Genomic DNA, 26,527 nt, shown 5'->3' with positions numbered 1-26,527 from the left:
CTTCGGCTCAGCAATTTCACTCAACTGAATCTGTTCTGAGATACTCAGAGACATGCTCTTTAAACAACACAGTACAAGGCTGTCGATGGCATTCTCTCCTCAGCTTGTGCAGCACTGAGGTTTTCAACCACGGTAACCATTCAAATGCTAACCAGCAGAGGCAGACATTAAAAATAAAGACAGTGTTGATACAACAGCAGTAATGGTTAGTGAGCGCCATTACAAACACCCAGGAGGCTACAGTGCCAAATATCGCTCTCGATGAGAACCAGAGATGGAAACAGGCAGCTGTTGCCGGCCCCTGAAAGCAGCAGCTTCCCTGTGCTTGGTTCTCTAGCCTGAGAGAGAGAGGGCTCTGGTTCCTTACCTCCTCCTGACTGAGTGTCCCTGCCTTGAGGCTGTTTACAATGGAATGACCTAAGATTCCGGGTCAGACACTAACCTCCAACCATCTTGGAGCTTACTCTCTAGATTTTCACCATCAAAATGGTTTCTATCTATTCCCCACTTTGAGCCTGTCTCCTAACTGATTTTAGAGTTACCTCTTCAGAATGGGGAACATCACAGTAACCTCAAGGAGGTTCTGTTGAAACTCTTTGAGGGAAAGCTATTTCCTTCTGTCACAGAATGCCTTGGGAAGAGACCTAACATTTGAAACTACCCAAAACATAAGACTTAATCCACTAGGCTACTTGCTGAGTCAAAGAGAGGGCAAGTGAGAGGTCGGAGGAAGGAAGGACCACAGTGGATGTTTGTCCCTCTTTTCAGCATCTGACCCATCTCCTCGAAGGATCTGGATATCTCACCTAGCTTCCACCATAACTGTTAGAAATGGCTTCTGGCACCAAGGATCTTGTAGCAGTGCAGTGAGAGCAAAGCCTGACTCTTCTTTCAAAGGAATCCAAAGACGTGGAAGGACTTGGGCTTCTTGCCACTTGCATGTGAGTAAAGGTTATGCTAACTGTGATGGTTAGTTTTAAAATCTTAACCTGGCACAACCTATAATTACCTGGGAAGAGTCTTAACTGAGGAATGATCTACATCAGGTTGGCCTGTGGGCACACCTCTGGAAGATTGTCTTGATTGTCAGTTGAAGTGGGAAAAGCCCAGCCCACTGTGGGCGACATCATTCCTAAGCCGGAAGTTTCGAACTGTATAAGAGAAGTCAAGCTAAGCATAGACAAACAAGGAACGTGAATATGAGTATTCCTCTCCACTCTGGACTGTGGACGTGTGACTGCCTTGACTTTCCCTCAGGGATGGACTGAAGAAATGAAATAGAAATGAAACTACAACACTAAAGCTTGGCAAAGGGACAGGACACGTAATAGAAAGATACACGGTGTCTCATGAAGCCCAGAAGATTGAACGGATGAGCCTGGAGCCCAGCTGCAACCAGGAACCTCGAGACTGGGATGGTGTTTGCAGATCTCCCTGTGGTTCTATACTTCCAGCTCTGCCTTCCCCACATTTGAAGTGTGCCAGACTCCTGCAAAGGAATACCTCAGATGCCAACTGAGGCAGTCACAAACATGCTGAGCTGACCACCCAGGGTGGCAGAGCCCTCCCATGAAGCCAGCTTACTAGGTCAGAAGAGCTGCCAGGGAAAAGTCCCACAGGCTGAGTGGATTCAATTACTCCCTGATTGCAAACAAGAGGACTTGAGTTGGACCTCCAGAGTGAATGTCATGCTCACCTAAAGTTAGACTTTAACTGAACTGAACCCTGAACCATCTCTTGTTGGTGGTGGTGGTGGGTTTTTTGTTTTGACTTGTTCTGCTTTTGCTTTTCAAGACAGGGTTTCTCTGTGGAGTCTTATGTGTCCTGGCACTTGCTCTATAGACCAGGCTGGCCTCGAACTCAGAGACTGCCTCTGCTTTAAACAACCTCTTTTGTCTGCTAGCCTTACCTTAGAACACTGTTTAAAAATAGTGGCCTCAAAAAAAAATGAAAATAAAAATAAAAATAGTGGCCTCAAGCCTCTTCAGACTTGGGAGGTGCAGAAGAGACCTTAAGGAATCTGTATTTTAAAAGGCTATTTAGAAGCTGGAGAAATAGTTCATCGATAAGAACTTGCTGCCCTATCATCAGAGATTAAGTTCAAATCCCAACCACAACATCCGGGAGTTCACAAATGCCTACAGCTCTAGGTTCAAGATATCCCGAGCTTCAGGAGACGGCCATATGTACCCTGCTACACACACGTCAATACTACAAGCAAATCTATAATAACAAAAACTGTATTCAGGCCAAGTGGTGCATGCCTTTAATCTCAGCACAGGAGAAATGGGTGTTTCTGTGAATTTGAGGCCAGCCTGATCTATATTGCAAGTTCCAAGATAACCAGGACTACCTAGAGAGATTGTCTCAAAACAAAAAAAAAAAAACAAAAAAAAAACAAAACAAAACGAAAGCAATACATACATAAATAAATAAATAAAACACAACAACAGCAGCAACAAAAATCAAATCAAATGGAAGCCCCACAAAGCTGTATTCAGACCGTCATGGTACGTCACTAGGCTGGTGGAGCGCATGACACTTCGTGGGAAAATGAGCATCCATTCCTCTCTTTTTTATTTCGTCTTTATTTTTGTTTTGGTAAAACAGGGTTTCATTCTAAACCCTGGCTGGGCTGAACTTGCTATGTAGACCAGGCTGGCCTCAAACTCAGAGATGCCTCTGCTGCCAGAGTGATGGGATTAAAGACATGGACCAAGGTGCCTGGCTCATTCCTCATCCTCCAACTGTGTTAAGTCTGGTAGTAGTCAAGCTTCCAGAGTTGGAATCAGGACTTCAACCCACCTCTCACCCTCTTCCAAAGCGCAACCGGTGACCCTCTGCCACCATCCCTTTTCCTTGTTCTGATACTTCTCAAGTCCTTGTCCACACAGATTTAGCCAATCGCTTCCCTCTCAGTCTACAGCTGAATCCACACGTGGCACAGAGCCAGCGGTGGCGGGGGAGGGGGGACGGGTGGGGCTCGGGATGAAGGAGTGGGAGGAATCTGCCAGTCCCTGGTCCCAGTGCTGCCTTTAGAGCCACCGCCCACCCTGTGACTCGCTCAACCGGGTCCTCCCAGGAATCCTTGCCACAGAAAGACCGGGCTGGAGCTCCGAGGGGCGTGGCCAATCCATAGTCACAGCCAATCACACAGGGTCCTCTAGCGAAGCGCGCAGTTGACAACTTAAACGACCCGAAGCTTCTGGGGACCCAGCCTAGAACGCGACGCTCGACGGAGCGGACCCGGGAAGCGTCTGCAGGAGGCCAGGGCGAGACCGGGTCCCCAGCAGAGCCCTCGGGAAGCTCGGAAATGGAGCCGCCGCAGGTTCCCGCGGAGGCCCCACAACCTAGGGCTTCCGAAGGCAGCCCGAGGCCGGAGCGGACCGGGCGGGAGGCGGCGGACGCGCAGCCCCAGCAGCTCCCAGAGAAGTCTCAGCCTCCCTCCCTGTCCGGGTCCCCGCGCGTGCCGCCGCTCAGCCTGGGCTACGGCGCCTTCCGCCGCCTGGGCTCGTGCAGCCGCGAGCTGCCGTCGCCGAGCCCCTCGTGGGCCGAGCAGTCCCGGGATGGCGAGGCGGAGCCGGAGCCCTGGACGGCGTCCGGAGAGCCCGCGACCGGATCCTGGGCGCCCGTGGAGCTGCAAGTGGACGTGCGCGTGAAGCCCGTGGGCGCGGCTGGGGCTAGTCGCGCGCCCTCGCCTGCGCCGTCCACGCGCTTCCTCACCGTGCCAGTGCCGGAATCGCCCGCCTTCGCCCGCCGCTCCGCTCCCCCGCTCCAGTGGCTGCCCCGCGCCCCGTCGCCAGGCTCCACGTGGAGCCGTGGATCGCCGCTTGCCGCGTCCGCGACCGAGCCTGTCGGCCCCGCTGAGGGCTGCACGGTTCCCCCGGGCTCGACCGCCTGCCGCTGCCGCTGCCACTGCCGCGAGCCCGGGCTGACCAAAGAAGACGACGCGCTGCTGCAGCGCGCAGGCATGGATGGCAAGAAACTGCCGCGGGCCATCACGCTCATAGGTGAGTGCTCAAAGGTGCTCGTGCCCCGTCCCATCTGACTGCTCCGAGTCCATCCTGCTTCTGTCTCAGAATTAATAAGAACCAAACCAAGATCCTGTCCACCACCACCACCACCCCTCGCCCTCCTCCCGGAAACTTTCTCATTCCTTCTCAGTGTGCGCAGTAGAACTCTGGGTAAGATGAGGGGAAGTGATTCAGAATCACGTGGCAGTGGTGGCCTGGGTACACTTCCAAGGGTTGGGCTCCTTTCCACCTTCTGGAGGGTCATCCATCAGCACACACTGAACTGGCCTCTCGCCAGACGGCTGGGCATGGGTTTTGCTTTGGTTGTGATGGAGAGGCAAGTCGAGCAGTGCAGAAAGCCCCTGTATTGGTTTGCTTTTTTCGCACTGTGATAAAACACTGAAAACCAACTTGAGGAGGAAAGGATTTCCCGGCTTACTAGGTTACAGTTTATCATCAAGGAAAGCCAAAGCAGGAACTCGGAGGCAGGAACAGGAGCAAAACCACGGAAGAAGGCTGCTTACTGGCTTTCTGCTCATCTTGTTTTCTTATACCACCGCCACCCCGCCTGCGCCTGCCCGGGGTAATTAAGAAAATGCTCTACAGACTTGTTTACAATCTGTACTTGCCAGTCTGGTGGGTGTATTTTCTCAAGGGAGGTTCCTCTTTCCAGATAACCTTAGCTTGTGCCAAGTTGACAAAAACAGTAACCAGTACAACCCCCTAAAGGTTGTTAGTGGCAACTAAGGAATTGCTCTGCTGTGGTTGGTTTACTGGAGCATCCTACGTTGTGGGAGGTAGAGGTTTGTTAGAGAACAGAGAGGCCTGAAGGGGCTAGTATCTTGCCCAGTAAGCAAACTGCCCAAACATGGGCCAGTGTCCTCAGGTAGGGGGAGGGCTCAGAGACTTAGATCACTAAAAACTTTTTGAATTGTGAGTGGATTTCTGCAGTGTGGGGTGAGGCCGCCATTGCTATTGCAAGTTTCCCACATGCTTGGCACCTCTAAGTACGCTTAGCATCCTGCAGTGTGAACATCAGAGGTCTGACACAGGCTCCCGAGTCTAAGGTGGTGCTATCAGCAGGGCTCTGCTCCTCTCACTGAGGCTCCAGGGCAGACGCCTTACTTCACCTTAGTGCTAGATCCTCCGCTGTCCATCCCAGCGGTGTAAGGCTGTATCCATCAGCCTCCCTCCTCCCGGGTAAGGACCCTCATGATTACACTGGTCTTGAGACCAGGACAGCCTCCATTCCAGGGTCAACCGAGCAACAACCTCGCCTCCATCTAAACCTTAATTCCACTTTGCCAAATGGCCTTAGTTCAGTCACTGTTCTAGGAATGGCGACATGCACCACTTTAGGGAGATGTTATACCAGCCTATAGCTTTTTATCAATGTTTTTCTATTTTTTAATTTTTAGTTTATGTGTATGAGTGTCTGCTTGTATGTCTGTATACCACTTACATTCCTGGTGCCTACAGAGGCCCAAAGAGGGTGTCTGATCTAGAACTGAAATTAAAGGCAATTAGTGGTAAGCCAGATTGTGGGTGCTGGGAATTGAACCCAGAGCCTAACGCAGGAGCAGCTAGTACTCTTAACCACTGAGCCATCTCTCCAGCTCCTTTATTGGATTCTTTAAAGAATCAGAGTATTGGGTTTGTTCTAGAGATTAAGCTCCCACTGTGTTGTGGAGGAGGGCTGAGGCAAACACTAGGCTGAGAAGAGACGGGAACAATGTCGGAGGACAGGATCAGGAGGCAGAGCAGTGGGCAGGACCATGGGCCAGGTAAGACTAAGCTAGTTGAAGGATAGAGGTCTCCCCCACGATTCTGATAGGTAACTGGATGGCGGGCCATAGGCCCTTCCACAAGGGAAACCATGGGGAGAGTTGAAGACATAAATAATAAGGTGCCTGCAGAACTCTGCTTGGATGATGATTTCTTCCGAGCACTTGATACTTGACCCTGGGTGGATATGCAGGTTATCATGAGAGAAGCCATCTAAGTACTACTCTGACTCACTGGAACCCAGCTGGTAGATGTCACGAGCCAGATGCTTCTCAGTCCTGTGTGAACTTGGAAGGAGCAAGCTAGTGTGCAGAGAGTTGGGAATGCTGTTGCCTGGTCTCGTCTCCTGTTTCTTCGGGCAGGTACCCCGAAGGAGCTGTCTAGCTGTTAGTGAAGGTACTGAAGACCAGGAGACACATTTTAAGATAGGGCCTCACATATGCTAGCTGGCCTCAAACTCACTGGATAGCTGAAGAATGACCTTGAGCATCCAATTCTCTGGCCTCCCGCCTCCAAAGTGCTAGGATGACAGGACTGTGTCACCATACCTGGTCCGTGTGGTACTGGGGCTTCACGCATGCTAGGCAATACTCTGCCAATTGTTCAGGCAGCTGGTGGGAGCAAGAAGGGTTCATACAGCTGAGAAAGGGGATGGTGGGCCAGAGGCTCTTCCACAAAGGAAACCATGGGGAGACTTGGAGAGATAAAAAAGGTACTTTGGTCTGCAGGCTCCTGTTGGGATGGAGGTTCACAGTCTCACCTGGTGAATGCTTCTCCCTCGGGTCTTGGCTTAGGTTTACCTTCTCTCACCCCCAAGGGCAGCTTAGGGGTCTCTGTGTCATAGTCTCATTTGGAGTGTGCCTCGTTATCCCAGGATTCCCCACACAGACTATGATTGCTCCTTCTAAGTATCTCCTCGGGGGAATGGAAGGTAGAGGCATGGACTTGCCCACATCTCCAACACCTGGCACAGCACTGTGTTCTCAGACAGTCTGTCTATCTGTACAAGTCAGAACGTAGTATTCTCCTGATCCCTCTGGGAAGAAGACAGGGTGTTTGATCTCAGTGGTTGTCTTGCAATGAGCACTCCTCCTATGGAAAAGGATCTGGAGACAAGCCTCGCCTGGCCCATCCTCCATATTGTCCAGGCAGTAGGGAGCATTAAAAAAAAAAGTGTAAGCACAAGTCAGTTTGACTGCAGTGTAGAGGGCCAGGGAGACTGTTGGAATGAGGTTGGGGGACGTGGACTCTTTGGAGGTGAGACACATTAGAATTCCAAAGATGGTTCAGGTTTTGATGGGGTCATAGGGTGGTTAGGATTTTGAAGCAAGACTGTTCTTGGTCCTCAGTGAAGACCGGTGTCACCACATGGAGGGGAACAGAGGCCCTCAGCAGAAGGTGAACCTGTTAAGCCTGACTCAGGCATAAGCCCCTTTTTGTTCTTTTGGGGAGGGACATAGTGTCCTTTAGCAGTAACTGCAGAATTACTTTTAAAGATGAGAAGGTCTAGGGTTGGGGTGAGGGGAAGATACCTTAAGGGGACCCGGATGTGTCTTGTGTTTTTACAAATTGAGTGTGTACAGAGGGTGTTTGTATTACTTGTGTGACTAACAGTCGACTTGTAAGCCCAGCAGGGTGACTCACACCTGCAGTCCCAGCTCCCAGGAAGCAAAAGCAGAGGACTAAATGTTCTTGGCCACCCTGGGCTACATGTTGAGACCCTGTCTTATTTTTTTGTTGGTTTGTTTGCTTGCTTGCTTTTTGAGATAGAGTTTTTCTATGTAGCCTTGGCTGTCCTGGAACTCCTCTGTAGAGCAGGCTGGCCTCAAACTTAATGCTTCTGCCCCTCAAGTGCCAGGATTAAAGGTGTGCACCACCATCACCCTGCTAAGACCCTGTCTTTTAAAATAAAAATGTGGCAGATGTGGTGAGTGGATGCTGTAATCTCTACACACCAGAGGCCGTACAAAGAACTGGCTGCAAAGTTTGAAGCTATCCTGGTCCAGAAAGCTCCAGGCCACCTGAGCTGTAGAGAACTATAGGTGGTGTGGGGCCTTCCTCTTTGGCTCTGTAGGGAGCCTCACCAAGCTCAGCGGCTTGGAATTAGGTCAGTGTCCCTACTTGGTGTTGGAGAACTTACCCGCTGGGTTTTTTCATGCTCTGCTCTGTGAAGGTCAGAGCCAAATGCAGGTTCAGCTGCAAGCCTTACACTGATTGTAGTGACTGGTGAGTTTATCTTCCTTATCTTGGCCAAGCTTTCCAGGTCTGCTTTTATTATTTGCAAGCCTTAATTTAGGGCTGGGACATAGTTCAGTGGTAGGTCGTTTGTCTAGCGTGGTTCAGTGCCCTGTTGGAAATGAATCTCAGTTTATACATATTTTTTGTTGGTGGGGGTTGCTTCTAACGTGTATGTTTTGCCTGTGTTTATATCTGTGCATCATGTTCCCCATGCCTGCAGAGGCCAGAAGATGACATCTAATCCTTTGAGACTAGTTGTGAGCTCCTGTGTGGGTGCTGGGAACTGAGAGCCCGTTGGAAAGGCAGCCAGTGTTCTTAACCCCTGAGCCATCTCCAGCCCCAGGCCTGAAACTCTTAATGCTCCTGCCTCAACCTCCTGACTACAGACTTGTGCCACCACACTTGGCATTCTGGCTTCTTGAGCTTAACATGTTTCAACTTAGCACTTTATTCTTCTTAATTGCTGGTTAGTATTTCCTGGAATAGATATGTTTTGATTATACATTTCTCATGAAATGATGGCGCTCACTTTTAATCCCAGCACTTGGGAGGCAGAGGCAGGCAGATCTCTGAATTCGAGGCCAGCCTAGTCTACAGAGAGAGTTCCAGGACAGCCAGGGCTACACAGAGAAACCCTGTCTCGAAGCAGAAAATACATATAAAATGGGGGTGGTAACTGTGCACTGATGCATTCGTCCCTCACTGTTTCCTTGTGGATGGGGTGTGACAGCTACCTCAGGCTCCTGCCTTCACCTCCTGTCAGGATGAAATGTGCACTTTAACTGGGAGCCAGAAGAAACCCTTTCCCCCTAAGTTGCTTTTCTTAGGGTATTTTAATCACAGCAGCAGAAGAAAGTAAAACCCCTGGATACTCATTATCAGGGTGACTCAGCCATTAAAGCTGTGTCTTGGACCAGGCATGATAGCAACTTCTTAAAGGTTATAGTTATATTCTTATGGTAGTGGGTGGCACGCATGCACCACTGGATGTATGTGGAAAACTTGTCACATGGAAAACTTGTAAGAGTTGATTTTCTCCTACCATACGGGTCCTTACCAACATCAGGCTTGGTGGCAAGCATGTTCACCTGCTGGGCCATGTGGCAGCCTTGGTTACAGCCTGTCATTGAAGCTTCTCAGAAGGCTGAAGTGAGAGGAACACAGGCTTGAAGCCAGATTGGGAAACATAGTAAGACTATCTCAAAACATAAGGGTAGCAGGATGTGGTGGTTCATGTCTTTAAACCCAGCACTCCAGAGGCAGAGAGACAGGTAGATTTTTGTGAGTTCAAGGCCAGCCTGGCCTACGTATTGAGTTCTAGGATAGTCATGACTAGAGAGAGACCCTGTCTCAAACAAAACAAAACAAACAAAAACCCCATAAGGATAGGATAACAGAAAAGAGGCAGGTGTGTCCCATCTCCTGTTGTTCATACTCTCATTCCCTGCCCACAGCCTCCCAGCTAACTCACAGCCTTGGCTCTGGAGCCATTGACAAGACCCACTGCTGCCAACCCTTCATGGCTGCAGAGAACTGAGTTTGCATCTGTCTTCATCCATGACCTCAGACCTGGAAAGGCAGCTAGGTTTTGATGAGGGGGAAAAAACAAAACAAAAAAAAAAAAACGAGTGAAATGTGGCATCAAGACTTGACCTTGATTGACTTTAACCTGTGGAGTTGCAGCTTAGCCCCTGATCGCTCTTCTGTGCAATGTTACCCCTAGTGTCCCGGTTCCTCTGTCCCCTGCTGCCTGTAGGCACCTTGCCCACATCTACTGCCTGGCACACACTGCACATGATGTATCCCAGTCCCTTGCTCTGTTTTGTAGAGTCTTCCTCGTCTAGCCATGTGAGAAGGAAGTAGAGGGTATTGTAGCATGTCTCTCCTGAATATACGGTTCTGATCTAACCTGGGTGCTTTTGCCTCTGTATCCTGAGCCAAGGTGACTGTGCAGCTGGTGTGTGTGGGGGGTGGAGACCATATAGTTCTGGGTTGTATGTAATTGGGGTGGCCTCGCATAATTTGCCTTTCTGTTCCCTCTCCAGGGCTGCCCCAGTACATGAAGTCTCTGCGCTGGGCTCTGGTGGTCATGGCTGTGTTACTGGCTGTCTGCACTGTAGCCATTGTGGCCCTGGCCTCTAGAGGCGGTATGGTACCCCATTCCTATTTTGTGTATTTACAGCAGAGGGGGATATGAGGTGCAGCATGAAGACACAGGCCTTATTTAGCAAAGAGAAGAGAGCTTGACCCTTTTCTCCCGTCAGTCACAGCTTGTGACCTGACAGGAAATGACAACAGCAGCCCCTCTCCAGGGGAACTTTGCACAGGGTGAAACTGTACAACCTTCCCAGGGCTCTTTCTGGCCACCATCCCTCCCAGCGGATGCTTGCCAGCTCCCTACCCATAGATTCCCCTCCTCAGCCAAGGTCAGGACCAGGGTTTGTTTTCTCAGTGTATCCATGCATAGCTCCTTAGATACTCCCCTTGACTGGCAAGTCTCTGCTTTCAGGAGCCAAGTGCCAGCCATGCCCTCAGGGCTGGATGTGGTCTCAGGAACACTGTTACTACCTCTCTGAAGAAGTCCAAGACTGGGAGGGCAGCCAGGCATTCTGCTCAGCCCACCATGCCACACTGCCTCTGCTGAGCCACACCCAGGTGAGAATGGCTGGCTAGGAGAGGGATGTGTCATCCCAGATCCCTGAATCTGAGCCCTGGAAAGACTTCCCCCACCCCTAGGGGTGTGTGTGTCTGTCTGTCTGTCTGTCTGTCCAAGTTTGCGTTATATTGCTGTGATAAGACACCATGACCAAAGTCAACCTAGGAAGGAAAAAAGAAAACAAGATTTATTTCGCCTTACTGCTTATAGTCCATCAGCCTAGGAAGTCAAGGCAGGAGCTGAAGCAGAGGCCATGGAGGAGTGCTGCTTACTGACTTGGACAGCCTGCTTTTATGTTATCCAGGACCTGCCTGAGAAGCACCCCCTACAATGGGCCGGGACCTTTCATATTATTCACTAATCAAGAGGCTTGCCTACAGCTTTTTGTTGTTGTTTTTATTTTTCTCTGTGTAACAGCTCTCAATGTCCTGGAACTTTGTAGACCACGCAGGCCTGAACTGAAAGAGATCCACCTGCCTCTGCCTCCTGAGTGCTGGGATTAGGTGTGCTTCAGCTGTCTATAGGCCAGCCATATACAGGCATTGTCTTAGAATTCTTTTTCCTCTAGATGTGTTTTTTTGCACAACTTAAATCCCAGCACTCTGGAGGCAGAGGTCAGTGGATCTCTGTGAGTTCAAAGCCGGCACGACCTACATAAGTTTCAGGCCAGCCAGGGCTGCATAGCAAGACCTTGTCTTAAAAATAAAACAACAAAAAGATACCCTCTTCCCAGCTATGCCTGGGTTTGTATCAGGTTGATAAAAACAGTCAGCACAATTGACCCTTGATACACAAAGATGTCACTTATTAAACCATAATATTTCCTTTCTTGTCCATCCCAAGAGCTCAAATTAATATAAATATCACAGTACAAAAACTCCAACATTTAAAAGTCCCACAGTATTTAAACTTTCAAATGCTTTAAAGGTTCAGTCTCTAAAAAACATCCAACGTCTCTTTACTGTTCAAAATCTCCCAGCTTTAGGACACTAACAAGTCAGAAGTACTTTCTTACACCAAAAAGGAAGAATCAGGGCACAGTTATCATTTCAACAAAGCAAAATCCAACCCCGACTACATAAGTAGCTCCATGTCCAGTGTTTAGCTACACGGCTTACTCACAGGCTGGGTTCCGCAGGGCTTGGGCATCGGCCTCTCCAGGCCTCTTCCATTCACAGAACAAGCATCTTGTCTCCTAGGCTTAGGCCAGCTCCACTCTACAGCTGCTGTCCTTGGTGGTCATCCCCTGGTCCTGACAACTCCAAAATTGTTGGGGTCTCCACTGCAGCTGGGCTGCACCTTCACCTACTCTCCTGGGCTCTCTTCGGGGACTCTGACCCTGCCACATGTGTAAAGCCTCAACTTCTCTCCATGGCCCCTTCAATCCTTTGGCTTCTACTTCAACTGAGGCTGCACATTCACCACTGGCCTCTCCTCTCATGCTGACGAGCCTCGGCTGCTCTCCGTGACCTCCTCATGCCTTCAAAATCAGTACCATCTGGGGAGCTATTACACATTACCAAGTTCAGCTGCCGGCACAAGGTAAAGCCCTGGCCTACTCTGGATCACAGAGGAAACACTTCCCACAAAATTTTGCCTCAGTGATGCTATTCTCTTCTTAATCTCAGCCCTACTTGACTAGAATCAATTGGCCCAGCAAAGCACAGGTGTCACTATAGTGGTTCTTAATTCAAACATCAGATGGCTCTGATAGTCTTTATGAGACTCTCAAGTTTTCCCCCCTCCCCCCCCCCCAAATCTAACAAGCCAAACTTCCGTCATCATCTGCTCTCAGCATTATCTTCTGAGACAATGTTCCCACGGCAGCACATTGAGATCTGAGCACTCCAGGCTTTTTCTAGCCTAAAGTTCACCATCCTCCCAAACCACATGGTTAAGTCTGTCTCGGCATTTATATCCACTTAGGGTTCCTATTGCTGTGATAAACACCATGATCAGAAGCTACTTGTGGAGGAAAGGGTTTATTTCGCTTACAGCTTGTAGTCCATCTTCTAGGGAAGGCCGGGCAGGAAGCTGGAGGCAGGAGCTGATGCAGAGGCCATGGAGGAGTGATTACTGGCTTGCTCCTCATAGCTTGCTCAGCCTGCCTGTATTAGTCATGGCTCTCTTGAGTAAGAAAACTTAGAGAATGAATGTAAATAGTATGTGCACACACAGCTTACAGAATGAATGTAAATATTACGCACACACACACACACTTTCTGTATATATAAATGGGATTTATTAAAATGAATTCACGTGCCAGCTAGTTCAACAATGGCTGTCTACCAATGGAAGGTCCAGCAATCCAGTAGCCGTTCAGTCCATGAGGCTGGATGTCCCTAATGGTCTTCAGTGTATGCCAGGATCCTGAAGAAGTAGGTTCTAACGCCAGTGAAGGAATGGACTCGCTAGTGAGAGTGAGAGCAAGCAAGAAAAAGAGCAGGCTTCCTCCTTCCCTGTCCTTTGTCTAGGCTGCCAGCAGAAGGTGTGGCCAGATGAGAGGTGGATGTGCCCACCTCACAGATCAACCAAGAAAACATCCCCATGGACTTCTGCCTGTGGGCCAGCCTTACAGAACCATTCGTTTCCCCAATGACGGTTCCCTTTCCCCAGCTATGTCTGGTTTTGTCAACTGGACAAAAACCATCACCAGCATGTGTGCACTTGTGCGTGTGAATGTGTATACATGCATGTACTCTCGCATGTAGATGCCAGACGTCAGCCTGGGGTGTTGTTCCTCAGGTGCCACTTGAGACAGGGTCTCTTTCTGTTTCTTATTGCCACAGTTTCAGTGCATTCTATTATTGTGGGAGGGAGACATACATGCACACGGCACAATGTGTGTGCGGAGGTTAGAGGATAGTTTTGAGGAGTTAGCTCTCTGCTTCCATCACGTGTCCCTGAGGGCTTGAACTCGGCTCATCAAGCTTGGAAGCAAGCCTTTTAACCACTGAGCCATCTCCCCGGCCCCACGCTCACCTTTGTAATGGCTTGGACACCACTGAACCCATGCAAAGTAACTTTGCTCCTGTAGAGACCACACCATTACTCTGCCCCATGTCTCCCCTGACCTTAATCAATCGCTGGCCCTTCTGGCTACTGGCGGAAGCACAGTGTCCGGCCACCAGCGAGCATCTAGGTCATCTTCCATAAGTGCAGGGATTTTTGCAAGATCTTTGAGCTGATTAGGATGTCCTAGTGACTCACAATGTCCAAAGAGTAACTGCCTGCTTTTCTCCCTCAGGACTTCTTAAGAAAATACCAGGTCACCAAAGGCTCTTGGGTGGGGGCCCGACGAGGCCCTGAAGGCTGGCACTGGACTGATGGGGTCCCTTTGTCATCCCAACTGTGAGTAACTAGATTCCCTCTTCCTCTGTTGTGCTGTATCTTCCTTTTGCCCCAACCAACCTTCAGTACTGACAGGAGACCCATTCTACACCCAGCCAAGGAGGGTTAGCATTGGCTTATCCAACCCTGGTGTGGGTCCCCAACACACTCACCCAGACAGAACTGCCATGGCTGCTTTTCAAGTACAAGGTCTATAGCATAGGAATTTGGTGGTTCTACCATGTAGCTGACCACTGAGAGACACTGCCAGGGCTCTTTCCAGATATTTCCTGCCTGTGTAGTGACTGACACAGTACTGCATCTGTATAGAAGACAGGTCCAGCAACCTGAGTGTTTTTTCTCTCTCTCCTCCCTCACCTCATCCCACTGCAGGTCCCCGGAAGACAATGAGGACCATCCAGACTTCAGCTGTGGGGGTCTGGAAGAAGGCAGGCTCGTGGCTCTTGACTGCAGCTCCCCCAGACCCTGGGTCTGTGCCAGAGGAACCAAATGACTTAGTCTCCTGTGTTAGACCTGTCTCGAGCTGCCTCCATTGCTTTTGCTTTGGTGTGACCAAAATATCTGACAGAAACAATTTCAAAGTGGCAAGAACGACCAGGCTCATGGTTTCAGAGGGCTGAACCTGGCAGAGCTGCCCAGTCCACAGCAGCAGAGGAAGTTGCTGGAGCCAGGGGTGGGAACAAGCTTCAAGGCCTGTCACTGTTGCCAGACCTCCACAGACCAGGCTCTACCTCCTGAAGCTCTTGTCACCCCTAAATCCATCACTACCAGCTGGGAACAAACCTATGGCAGATACTTCAGGTTCAATCCAGAACATTCCTATAACAAATCCCCTGAAGATTCATACCTGTCTTATTTTGAGACAGGCTCTCTCTATACCCCTGGCTGGCCTGGAATTTACTGTGTGGTTCAGGGTGGCCTTAAGTCCCTAGGGAAGCCTCCCGAGTACAGGGATTACAGACGTGTGCCACCACACCCCGCCCATGGCTAACCCATAATGCAAAATGTATTCAATCCAATTTCTAGAGACTCTATAATCTTAACAGTTCCAACGTTGTTCAAAAGTCCAAAGACTCTTCAGGCTGGTGGTCCCCACAGCTGTGGGCAGAAGAGATGCACCAAACCTCCCCACCTTCCATTTCCTTCCTCAGTCAGCCTCATGCTTCATAGAAATTTCTGCTTGCCAAGCCGGGCACTTTTGCTCTTCTGACCAAGCAGCCCCACCTTCTCTGCCTTGCCTTAAGAGATGAGCTAGCTGGGAGCCCTGCCCGCTCTGTATGCTGGTCTCCAGCAGAAGAGTCCTCAAAGGAAGGCACTAAACCTATTCTGATATGGGCTGGCTGGGATCCCATGTAAAGGAGTGGAGCACCCAGGGGAGGTGTTGGGTTGTAGTGTGTGTGGGTTGATGTGTGGGTCTCGCCTCTATCTCACCACGTGGTTAGGGCCTCTTGTGCAGACAGAGGCTCGGGAACTTGACTGTGTTCACTCCCCACTGGCTCAGGGAGGACATCGGCTATGTGATGCCTTGGGACTCTGCTCAGGGTGGGGGAGCACAGTCTGAGGTCCCTCGGGGAGCCAGAGCTCTTGGCTTGGGGGTCCCCAGGCCAAAAGGCAGCCAGGAACTGGCTGGTTCTCAGACCCTCAGAGGCCCCGAGGAAGGGCAGAGAATGAAGTGGGTGCGTAGGGGCTGAATTTGCAAGCAGCCAAAAGGGAGAGGGGGAGAGATGCGCTCCAGCGTCCCATGGGGATGAGAGTTCTTAGCTGGCTTGGGTTGGCTGGTGGTCTCCATGGCTGGGAACTCAGGTTGTCAACGGGAGATTAGGCGGCGGCTCTGTGGATGAAGATCTGTTCCACTGTTCCCCACAGTGGGTCCCAAAGAAGAATAACAGTCTATGGTCTTAAAATGTTGTCATGGTGGAAAGATGAAAACTATACCCCAGTTTCTCAGGGGAGGCCTGAGGTTAGATACCTTTTGCAAGGAGGAAAATCTGGGAAGGAATGTTTAATTGGCTACGCCCTTCTGGCCTTTAGGTATCTCATTAATATGGAGATCTGTCTTGAGGCTCAGTGGCCTGTAGTCATGCCCTCTACCTGTGGAGTCCTCCACGGTCTGCGGGCCTCAAGTCTGGGAGTGTGGCGAAATGTATGCTATCCCTTAGGATCACCTGGAGTCTCTGGCAATTTCTAGCCAGTGCTCCACCAGAAACCATGCTGTCCTTTTCACCTCCCCCAAAAAAACACAAGTTCACACACTAAAATAAATTTAAAAAAAAAAGAAAAAAGGACTGGGCCCTCACAGGATGGTTTAACAGGTAAGAGCACTGGCTGCTCTTCTAAGGACCTGAGTTTGGTCCTAGAACTCTTTCAAACTATAACTCCAGCACCACCCCCCACCCATATCACACCCCCAAACTCATCAGGCACTACATGACCATGGTGCAGATATACATCCAGGAAAAACACCCATACACATAAAATGGGGTGGGGGAGCCTTGCAGAGAGGCACATACAATAAATTTGAGGAAAAGACACAAACACACACACACACACACACACCTGGGCATGCCTATGAGGTAGTTGTGTTGAGGTGGGAAGAGCCATTCTAAATGTAAGTGGTAGCATCCCAGGACTAGGGTCCTGGGATGAACAGAGAAACAGGGTGAGCACCAGCATCCAACCCTGCCGGCTTCCCAGCCGCAGAAGCAGTGTGAGCAGAAGTCTCACACGTCTGCCAGGCTTCCCCAGCATGTTGGCCTGCATCCTCAAACTGGGAGCCAAGACATACTCTCCCTCCTTTAAGTTGTCAGATATTTCGTTGCAGCAACAAGAAAGGTAGCTAATATATTAATTAGCAAATGCCATTGTGGGTTGAGGAAGCAACCCTGGAACATCTGGCCATGCCCTGCTCCCTAATGTCTTCCTAAGGGTTCCTGTCCCTAGGTTCCCGATGCTTCTCTGGTTAAGGGCTTAAGGTGTATTCATTCTGAATTCATTCTTTTTTGAGAATGAACTTGGTTCAGCTTCCTGCCCTTGTTGCTCATGGGGACATTTACAAAAGAAAATACAGCTGCATTGTCCTGGCATCCCTACACTACAAGTTTTGTGTGTGTGTGTGTGTGTGTGTGTGTGGTGTGTCTGTTTGTCTATCCAAGCACCCAGCACCTACTTAGAGAGCAGCAGCCAAGGGAAAATCTTAAGCAAAAGAAACCTCTAGAGACTCCATACCCAAACAATGAACACAGCTCTCTGAGTGCGCTTTACAGGCTGTTGGGAGGAAGAGCAGTCAATACATAAAACCAGCAGCAGCATTATGATCAGGACCATGCCTTTGGATTGAACTGGGTCTCTTTTCAAACTATGGAAGTTCGAAATCCCAACACCTATACTGTGACCTTTAGGGAAATAATGTGTGTGTGCACACTCAGGTAAAGATGAGGCCATTCATGTGGCTAGTCAGATATGAATAGTACCTTTAGAAGAACTTTGTGACCAACAAGATGGCTCAGCTGGTAAAAAAAACACTTGCTGTATAGCCTGGCAACCTGAATGTGATCTCCAGAACCCATATAGAGGAGGAAGAAGAGAACTGACTCTCACTTCCACATGTGCACAAGCCCCGACCCCTCTCGTGTGTGTGTGCACACATACACACATGACACATAACTTTTAAGTGTACTGCTGGCAAGATAGCTCAGCAGGTGGAGGCACTTACCACCAAGCTTGATAACCTGATTATAATCCCCAGGTTCCAGAGTGCAAGGAGACATTTAGACTATCTGTAGGGAGTCTGAGAATAAAAACATCAAGGAATTCTGCCTCTAAGAGAAATCAGTTTTTACTTCTCAGAGTCTTAAAGGTATGCTTTAGTCCCTGTCAAAGGTCTGACCAAGAGTGGACAACCTATGCTTTGGAGAGAAGCTGGCCTTGAACTGCAAAGGCATTTCCCAACAATGCACATGGATCTGTGGATTAAGGTATGTGTGTGGATTCCAAGGACATCCCAGGAACACTGGGGGCTCCAAACAGCAATGCTAAGCAATTCCAGCCAGGAAAGCCATCTGTCTTCTTACATTCACAGCTCTTGTTGCGTGCTATCCAGTGTACTTACCTGTATTAGCACGTGTAATTCCCACCATGACCTAGCAAACTGGAAAAGCTAGATTCTAGGTTATAAACAATAACAAACTTTAAATAAGACAAGCAGAAAGGGAGAATTAGAGTGGTTTGAATTAAGTGTGGTTTCTCTTCACATGATCTCCTTTCTCCTTTTGGACCATTTCCTCCCTAGAGGAATACAGTCACCAAAAGTGCTTAACTTACCTGTCCTCAAGTCAAGAGATAGTCAACCTAAGCTGGAAGTTTCTAGTCAAAAGAAGGGGCTCTGAACTAGGCAGGCTCTAGTGCCAGCCCTGGACTGCTGAACTGCAGCCAGGAATGAAGTCATACTGCAACCAAAGTGGAAACTTCCACACTGCATTGAAATATGAAGACAATGGGAGGAGGGGAGAGTATTCAGAACAGGACAGCAGGCAAATCGTACAGCGAACAGGAGGAATCTTCCAGGCTTGTGTTACTCCGCTATTCCAAAGCTGAGACTCTAAGACTTGCCGGGCAGCAGAGGGGAGGTCAAGAGTGCAGACCCTGGAGATGTGAGTCAGCACTTATCAAAGAAAACATATAAAACCCAAATAAGCACAAGGAGTGAAGAGATCACGGGTGGCACAGCCTTCCAATGGATTATACTCAGATGTAAAAACAAAGAGCTCTGGGGCTGGTTCTCAGAACCAAGACGGTGGCTTACAAGCATCTGGAACCGCAGCCCCAGATCTGAGTACCTCTTATGACTACCACAGGCCACAGGTGCTAGGAATGAACATAACACACGTGGAGGCAAGACACTCACACACATGCTTTAAAGTTTTCTATATTTATGTATTCATTCATTTTGTTGTTGTTATAGTCTTTCAATGTAGTACTGGTTGTCCCAAAACTCACTAGGTAGACCAGACTGGCCTTTAACTCATGGAAGTCCTCTTGTCTTTGCCTCCAGACTACTGCATTAAAGGTGTGTGCCATACATATGGCCATATCTTTTTTAGAAACGCTTGTCTTTTGTACGCGTGCTCGTGCATGTATGATATGCTTGTGCACATACATGAATGTAAGTGGAGTATGAGACAGTGTGTATGTGGAGGTTAAAGGACAATCTTGGGTGTCAGTCCTCATTTTTCACCTTGTTAGGCATAGGGTCCGTTATTCACTATTGCACATGGCAAGTCAGCTGGCTACCAAACTTTTGGGTTTCTCCTCTCTGCACCCATCTCATGGTAGGAGCCTCCACATCAGACTTTATATGAGTTCTGGGGGTTAACTGAGGTCTTTACACTTGGATAGTAAACACTGTACCGCTGAGCTACTTTTCTAACCGATAAGCAAATGTATATTAATAGACACAAAACACAGCTGAATCTCTGGAAAAGCAGCCAGACTTGAAAGTGCCTACCGATAATTCTACCTGTGCTATTTATTCAAAAGGAGACAGAACTAGTTTGAGAATAGAGAGAATTCTGCCAGGAATAAGGCAAAACAGGCTTTTCAACGGTGGGATAAACTTGTCAAGTTCGCTGAGTATGTAATTGCTGAATGTCACTGGGCGAAAACTCCATCTCAAAGTTTTTGTTGAAGAGGTAGCCTTTCAGATATTTTTCTTTTCTTTTTTCCTTCCTTCCTTTCTTTTCTTTCTTTCTTTCTTTTTTTTTTTTAACATAGGGTTTTCTCTGTGTAGTCTTGGCTGTCCTGGAATTTGCTCTGTAGACCAGGCTGTCCTCAAACTTACAAAGATCCACTTGAGTGCTGGTACTAAAAGTGTGTGCCATGACTGCCCAGTCCTTTTAAGCACCATGATCATATAATTTGCTATTAAATAAACTTGGAACAAATAGAGTTGCAGGCTAAGAGTCAGTCTGAACTGGATTTAAATCACCTAGTCTGGCCGCTGATTTCTTGAGCAGTTTTTGACTTCCTTAAACCTACATACCTGATTACCTAAGGGAATATGGGCAGTTCTTTGATGCTCGGGCTGGTACTTAGTCTGACTCTGGTATGTAGTCACATAGCTAGCATGTGATAGAACCTGGGGTTCCAGAGTCTGTCAGCCACCATGCTCCTGCCCTGCTTGGCACTGCCTTTAGTACTTCTAAGCCACCCAACATGCTTCTGATGGTGCTCTGTGGCTTTTCTTGTAGAACACATTCATCAGCAAGCAGGAACATCAGCTACAAGCTGTACAAGGATGCTCCAGAACTGCAGGTCTACTGTGACAGGCAAGACAGGTGATGCGCTCCGAAGCCTCAAGGAGTCTGAATGGCTCAGTGCAGAAGGGCAGGTGCAGACCCAGGCTGACTGTCCTACAAAGGGCCTTATGTGTGATGTGGATGTGTGGGTTGTTGCTTCTCTATCCTCTAAGAATGGTGGCAGGGCCTCCTTATTCATAGGACCACAGAAATCACTATTTGTGGTGGTGGACAGAAACTGAGAACAAACTATAAGAAATTGTACCAGGGCAGCGAAAGGTTAAGAAAACACAGGCCAGAGCCAAACGAACCAAAGCCAAGCTTAACTCTGGTTATTCAGATGCTGAATCTCAAGAGCACACTCAACAGGTGGTGAGCATCTTAGGAACAAACACCTTGGGTTTTCTCGTGACTCTCTCTTTCTTTTGCTGGTTCTTTTTTTCGTGACAGGTTCTCACTATGTAGCTCTAGCTATTCTGGAATTATGTAGACCAGGCTGGTCTCAAACTCACAGAGATGGGCCTGCCTCTGCCTTTCTGCTGGGGTTAAAGGCCTATGGCACTGCCACACTTTGCATGAGTTTCTTATGATCACTTCTAAGCCCTTTCAGCAAACATCTTGTGTGTGGTGCTTTCAGCCATCTTTTGTTGGCCAAACACTATGAATTAGAGACCTTGAACTCCTGATCCTCTTACTTCAACCTCCCAAGTACTCTACCATGCTCTTGGGTCTTTTGGTAGTCTCGATTTCAGAAGCTAGTCCCTAGCTGCTCTCAGCTTCAAAGCCAAGAACTATCTTATCAGCTTGGAGCTGCCCTGCCTACGTCACCACACTCCTTGTAACCACATGTGGACATTGACAAGCATACCTGGATGTCAAGCTTAGAGTCTTAGAGGAAGAAAGTGACCATGTGGATGTCGTTAGGGCTGTAAACACAATGTTTTAGCTTCACTTGGAGAGGAACTAGGATAACAGGTAAAGTTTCCAGTCCATTATTTTGAGTAGCTACTGCTTGGCAGACCAAGAAATAACAGCAGGAATATAATCTTACAATATGAAGCCAATTACTTTTTCCCCCTTCCCTTTTCCCTCTTGTTCCACCCCTGCTCACTCAGGCCCTGCTCTTTCCGGCCCAAAGTACACTGTAGCTGTCTTCAGACACCCATATGAGGGCATCAGATCTCATTGTGGATGGTTGTAAGCCACCATGTGGTTGCTAGGATTTGAACTCATGAACTCTTAAAGGAGCAGTTGGTGCTCTTAACCACCGAGCATCATCTCACCAACCCAAAGCCAATTACTTTTAAACGGAAATTAGAATGGTTATCTTGGGGATGACAGAAATGATTTCCCAGGGAGGAACTTTAGAGGACATGCTAGGATGTTCTATCTTAATCAGGCTGAATAGTAAGTATATACAAATCAAGCTACAATCTTAACTGCAAACAAATGGCTTCCAAAAATTTAAGCTGCTGCCTCTTAGAAACAGAATTGAAATTTCAGGGTGTGATGCTTTGTATATCCTTGGCCCAGAGAGTGGCACTATTAAGAAGTATGACCTTGTTGGGGTAGATGTGTCACTGTGGGTGTGAGCTTTAAGATTTTGTCCTAGCTTCCTGGAAGCCAGTCTTCTAGCAGCCTTCAGATGAAGATGTAGAACTCTCAGCTCCTCCTGCACCATGCCCGCCTGGATGCTGCCATGTTCCTGCCTTGATGATAATGGACTGAACCTCTGAACCTGTAAGCCAGCTCTTATAAGGACAATTAAGTGTTGTTCTTATAAGAGTGGCCTTGGTAATGGTGTCTGTTCACAGCAGTAAAACCCTAACTAAGACAGAAGTTGGTATCAGGGACTGAGGTATTGCTGTGATAGGCCTGACTATGCCTTTGTTTGGAAAAATGTGGATTTGAGAACTTCGAATTTGGAAAGCAGTGGAATGCTTTAAGTGGGGCTTAATGGGCCATCCTAGTAGGAAAATGGAAGACTGGGTTGCTGAGAGTGATTACAACTGTGCTGACCAAGAGGTTTCAGTGGAAAATTCCAGTATGTGGCCTAGAGACTATTTTTGTGGTATTTTGGTGAAGAATGTGATTGCTTTTTGCCCTTGTCTGAAGAATCTACCTGAGGCTAAGGTAGAGATTTATACTAATTGCACTGACAAAGGAAGTCTCAAAAAAGCCCAATAGAGGCTTTGTTCTCTGGTTTAGCTTTATGAAGAGCTTTTAATAAAAAGCAGCAAGCTGAGAAAGGAAAACTACAAAATATATGGTTCAAGTATTAAAGGGACACCAGGAAGCAGAATGGAACTGAATCCTCTAAGAGATTAGAGATTAAGGGAGTAGGACTTTGGGGCAAGATCCCACCCAGCTAAGTTTAGGTCAAGGTATGGTGATGTACACCTTTAATTCAAGGAGACAAAGCCAAGCAGAACTCTGAGTTCAAGGCCAGCCTGGGACAGAGCAAGTTCTAGGTGAAGAAAAGCTTAAGTCCAGGCTTGGTGGTACACATCTTTAATCCCAAGAGACAGAAGCAAGGAGATCTCCGAGTTCAAGGCCAGTCTGGGACAGAGAGATTTCCAAGTAGAGAAGAGCTTAAATCCAGACATGGTGGACCACATCATTAATCCACCATTTAGCAAACAGTCATGCAGATCACTGAGTTCAAAGTCAATCTAGAGAATAAGTTGCAGAATAACCAAGCTTAGGCAGGGTAATTCACTGAAAACAGAAAGCTGATGATAATAGAACACGGGGGCCGGGTTCCAGTCCCAGCAGAACTCGGCGGTGGCTTCAGCCATGTGGCTCTGGCTTTAGAGTCAAGAACAGATGGACTACTGGATGGCTGGAGCTAAGAAGTTAGTGTTTGAGACCAGCATCACCGAGGTGACATCTTCTGGGAAGTGTTTTCTGAGAGCACAAAGAACCTGTGTTCCACAGATAGCCAAGGCTGTACTTCATGCTGCAGCTGGACTTGATAATGTATAAGAATCACCCAGGTGGTACTGGTTTTGAAGGTATTAAGGGGTCATGGAGAATAGCTGAGCTTGGCACTGTGAGGGGCCATGAAGGCCACTAGTGAAAGTGCAGCCTCAGTTGCAGTTGACGGCCCAGGCTGAAGGGGTCATGCAAAGAAGCGGAGGCTTAGCAACATGAACAGAGCCTATGAGAGGCTACTAGTGAAGCCTTGTTGCAGCAGAGGACTCCATGTATTTTAGATGCCAGTACCATGGGATGATCACCAAGAACAGCAGCAGCAGTGGAGTGGAGTCAACCAGAGCCTAGAGTGCTACAAAGGGCAGAGCTGGACATGAGACCCAAAGCCTTTGGAGGAGCCCAGATCATGTGTGACTCCCAGAACAAGAAGCTGTAACTGAAAAAGTTGTCTTGGAGACCCCAAGATGCCAGAGCTGTGCGATGTCTGCTGAGGAAAGCTACTAAGTGGAGCCAGCCCAGAAGAATGAAGTCTGTTACAGTCAACAAAAACGATAAAGGAGTTGGCGATCTGAAGACTGCTTTGACATTAGACATGGGGCTTTAATACCCTCATCCTGTCTGGAAGCCAGTCTTCTGTTTGTCTTCAGAACAAGATGTTGAACTCGCAGCTCCTCCTGCTGAATGCCTGCCTGGGTGCTGCCATGCTTGATAATGGACTGAATCTCTGAACCTGTTAAGCCAGTCCCAATTAAATGCTGTCCTTAAAAAGAGTTGCCTTGGTCAAGGTGTCTGGTCACAGACATAAAACTGTAACCAAGACACAGAAGATGGGTCTGTTGGATATTGCTCTGCTTTTGCTATGTACTCAAATGCGAAATTCTGTACCCCAAGATCTGGTACAAAGATTGCCCAAAGATGAGCAAATTCTCACATATATCAGCATTTGTTGTACAAACCTTGGTTCCCAATTTAAAACTATTGGTTAAATAAAAATGGCTACAGGCATTTACTGAATGGGATGGAGGAAGGTGAGTTTCAGTTACTTGGTAGGGGTAGCAGGTAGGGACTACGAGAAAAAGGAGAAAGTAGAGGGGGAGGGCAGGGACGGAGAGGGAAAGGGAGAGAGAGAAGCATGAAAAAGGTGGAGAAAAGATATCCATTGGTCATGATGGACCAGCAGCATGTAACAGAATGAAATGTCTCCCTAGAACATCAGACTGCAAGAGCAGATTCAAACCCAGGAAGATTCAAACATCAAGTATTTGGGGAACAGTTGGGGAAGTGGTCAGTTTAGTGTTGAGAATTAAATTAGAGGTAATCCCCCAGTAATTTCAGAGTCTAAGAAATAAATTGTAGCTGAGGCTAGATAGGGATACGCGTAATTTGGCATCAAACGTGTGGAATAAACTGGACCTGAGACAGCTTACTGGGTAGAGAAACAGCACTCCCCGAAAACTGGGCTGCAAGGGTCAGAGTCCATCCTAGAGAGAACACTAACTAGGAGGCTCCCTCTCTGTATCAGATGAAGCAGCACTCCCCAAGCAAACTGCATGGGGCAGAGGAAGGGAGGGACAGAGCCACCCTGCCTGGAAGGCAGCTGAGACACAACAGCATTAAATCAGTGTCCCATCTACTCTACTGGGACAGGCAACTGAACCGACTCACTCTTCACAGGAAGGCGCAGCAGACCAATCTGGTTCACCTCCTCTCCTGGCAGTTTCTTGGCCCCACCTGCCTCCTTTCACCACTGTGTCTAGGTAAGAGCCAAGCAGTCAAACCCCTCTCCTGGGTGCCCACACTGCAGTGGCTGAAGTCTGGGATCAGTGTGCATGCTGCCAGCCACAGGACAGACCCATGGTCCAAGCAAGCAGCACTGTAGGCATGGAGGTGGACTCATGCCATTTTTCCAATAGAGGAAAAGTCGTAAAAGGTCACATGTAGGAGACAGAATCATGATCACCAGCTCATGATCACAGAAGCTGCACCTTTTTTTTTCTACAATCAATCCCACTCAGTTCTTTGCAGCTTGAAATCCTATTGCCTTGTTACCTAAAAAAATGGCCTATCATAGTAATTTATTTAAAAGGCTGCTTTTCACAATTCCTTTACAAGAACAAGATAAGACTTACTTTCACAGTGCCCATATTTAACCACTCAATGCCAACCAAAAGTTACCAGTGAAGTCTTGCCACAAGGAATGTTCAATAGTCCTACCTTATGTCAATATTTTGTACAACAACCAATGGAAATAATTCATGAGCAATTTCCTAAGTCCTTTAATTTACAATTATATGGATGATATTTTGCTGTCAGATTCAAATAAAGATACCTTAGAAAAAATATTTTAATGAAGCAAAGAGACTTTTACTTAATTGGGGATTACAAATTGCTCCTGAAAAAAATACAAAGAGAAGACCCTATTAATTATCTAGGATATAAGATAAGTCTACGGGCAATTCTACCACAAAAAGTACAAACCAGAAGAGACCAATTAAGAACTATTAATAATTTTTAAAAATTACTGGGTGATATTAGCTGGCTATGGCCTACAGCTGACTACTAAAGAGCTGAGTAATTTATTTCAAACCTTACAAGGTGACATAGAATTAAATAGTCCAAGAAAGTTATCAGCTGAAGCTGATAATTGGCTCTGGTAGAAAATAAACTACAAAATGTCCCTATAGACGGTATAAATCTAAAGATGGCTGTATGTTAGTCACCTTGTCCTCTCATTCTTCCACAAAAATTATTGTACGGAGGGAAAATTATGTCTTATCCATTTATTCAAATGGATAAAAATATCCATGTTTAGCATACAGAGTAAAAAATTATAGACCTATATAGAAAAGGTATCTAAACTAATTCTAAAAGGAAAAATGAGACTCCATCAGTTAGCAGAAAGAGACCCAGCAGAAACTGTGGTACCTTTTACTAATGCTAAGATTGCCTCATTATAAGCAAAAAACAAATAAGGAGCTTGCAGTACTTTTTTGGAGAGAAATTAACAACAAATACCCAAAAGCAAGCAACTTCAGAACTAATCAGATTCTCCCTCATATAATAAAAGGACACCAATTTCTAGAGCCCCTACATTTTATGCTGATGCATATAAATCGGGAAAGGCAGAATATAAATCAGAAACTATAAATAAGGGAGAGTCCTTATGATTCAGTTTAAGTATCAGATTATATGCAATTCTTATTGTATTAGATCTTCAAGAATCTCTTAATTTAGTGACTAAGTATATGTAGAGAACT

At 47.7% G+C, this 26,527-nt stretch overlaps 1 protein-coding gene across 1 annotated transcript; it reads left to right on the top strand.

Moving 5' to 3' along the window:
• Positions 1-3,313: 3,313 nt before the first annotated feature.
• On the top strand, positions 3,314-14,536 carry Klrg2 (killer cell lectin like receptor G2). Its single transcript, XM_028768351.1, has 5 exons — positions 3,314-4,010; positions 10,082-10,183; positions 10,546-10,691; positions 13,940-14,043; positions 14,416-14,536. Exons 1-5 carry the CDS (start codon positions 3,314-3,316, stop codon positions 14,534-14,536), a joined length of 1,170 nt encoding a protein of 389 aa, XP_028624184.1.
• Positions 14,537-26,527: the final 11,991 nt, after the last annotated feature.

This window comes from Grammomys surdaster, unplaced genomic scaffold, assembly GCF_004785775.1.
Source record: "Grammomys surdaster isolate TR1022 unplaced genomic scaffold, NIH_TR_1.0 186, whole genome shotgun sequence".
Lineage (NCBI taxonomy): Eukaryota > Metazoa > Chordata > Mammalia > Rodentia > Muridae > Grammomys > Grammomys surdaster.
This window is presented reverse-complemented; position numbering and strand designations above follow the sequence as displayed.

What these genes read in the sequence shown, in the direction of transcription:
- Klrg2 (XM_028768351.1), top strand. Translation starts at nt 3,314, where the DNA reads ATGGAGCCGCCGCAGGTTCCCGCGGAGGCCCCACAACCTAGGGCTTCC. An exon ending in GCGGGCCATCACGCTCATAG is followed by an intron (nt 4,011 to 10,081) that starts GTGAGTGCTCAA and finishes TTCCCTCTCCAG; the next exon opens with GGCTGCCCCAGTACATGAAG. An exon ending in GGCCCTGGCCTCTAGAGGCG is followed by an intron (nt 10,184 to 10,545) that starts GTATGGTACCCC and finishes CTCTGCTTTCAG; the next exon opens with GAGCCAAGTGCCAGCCATGC.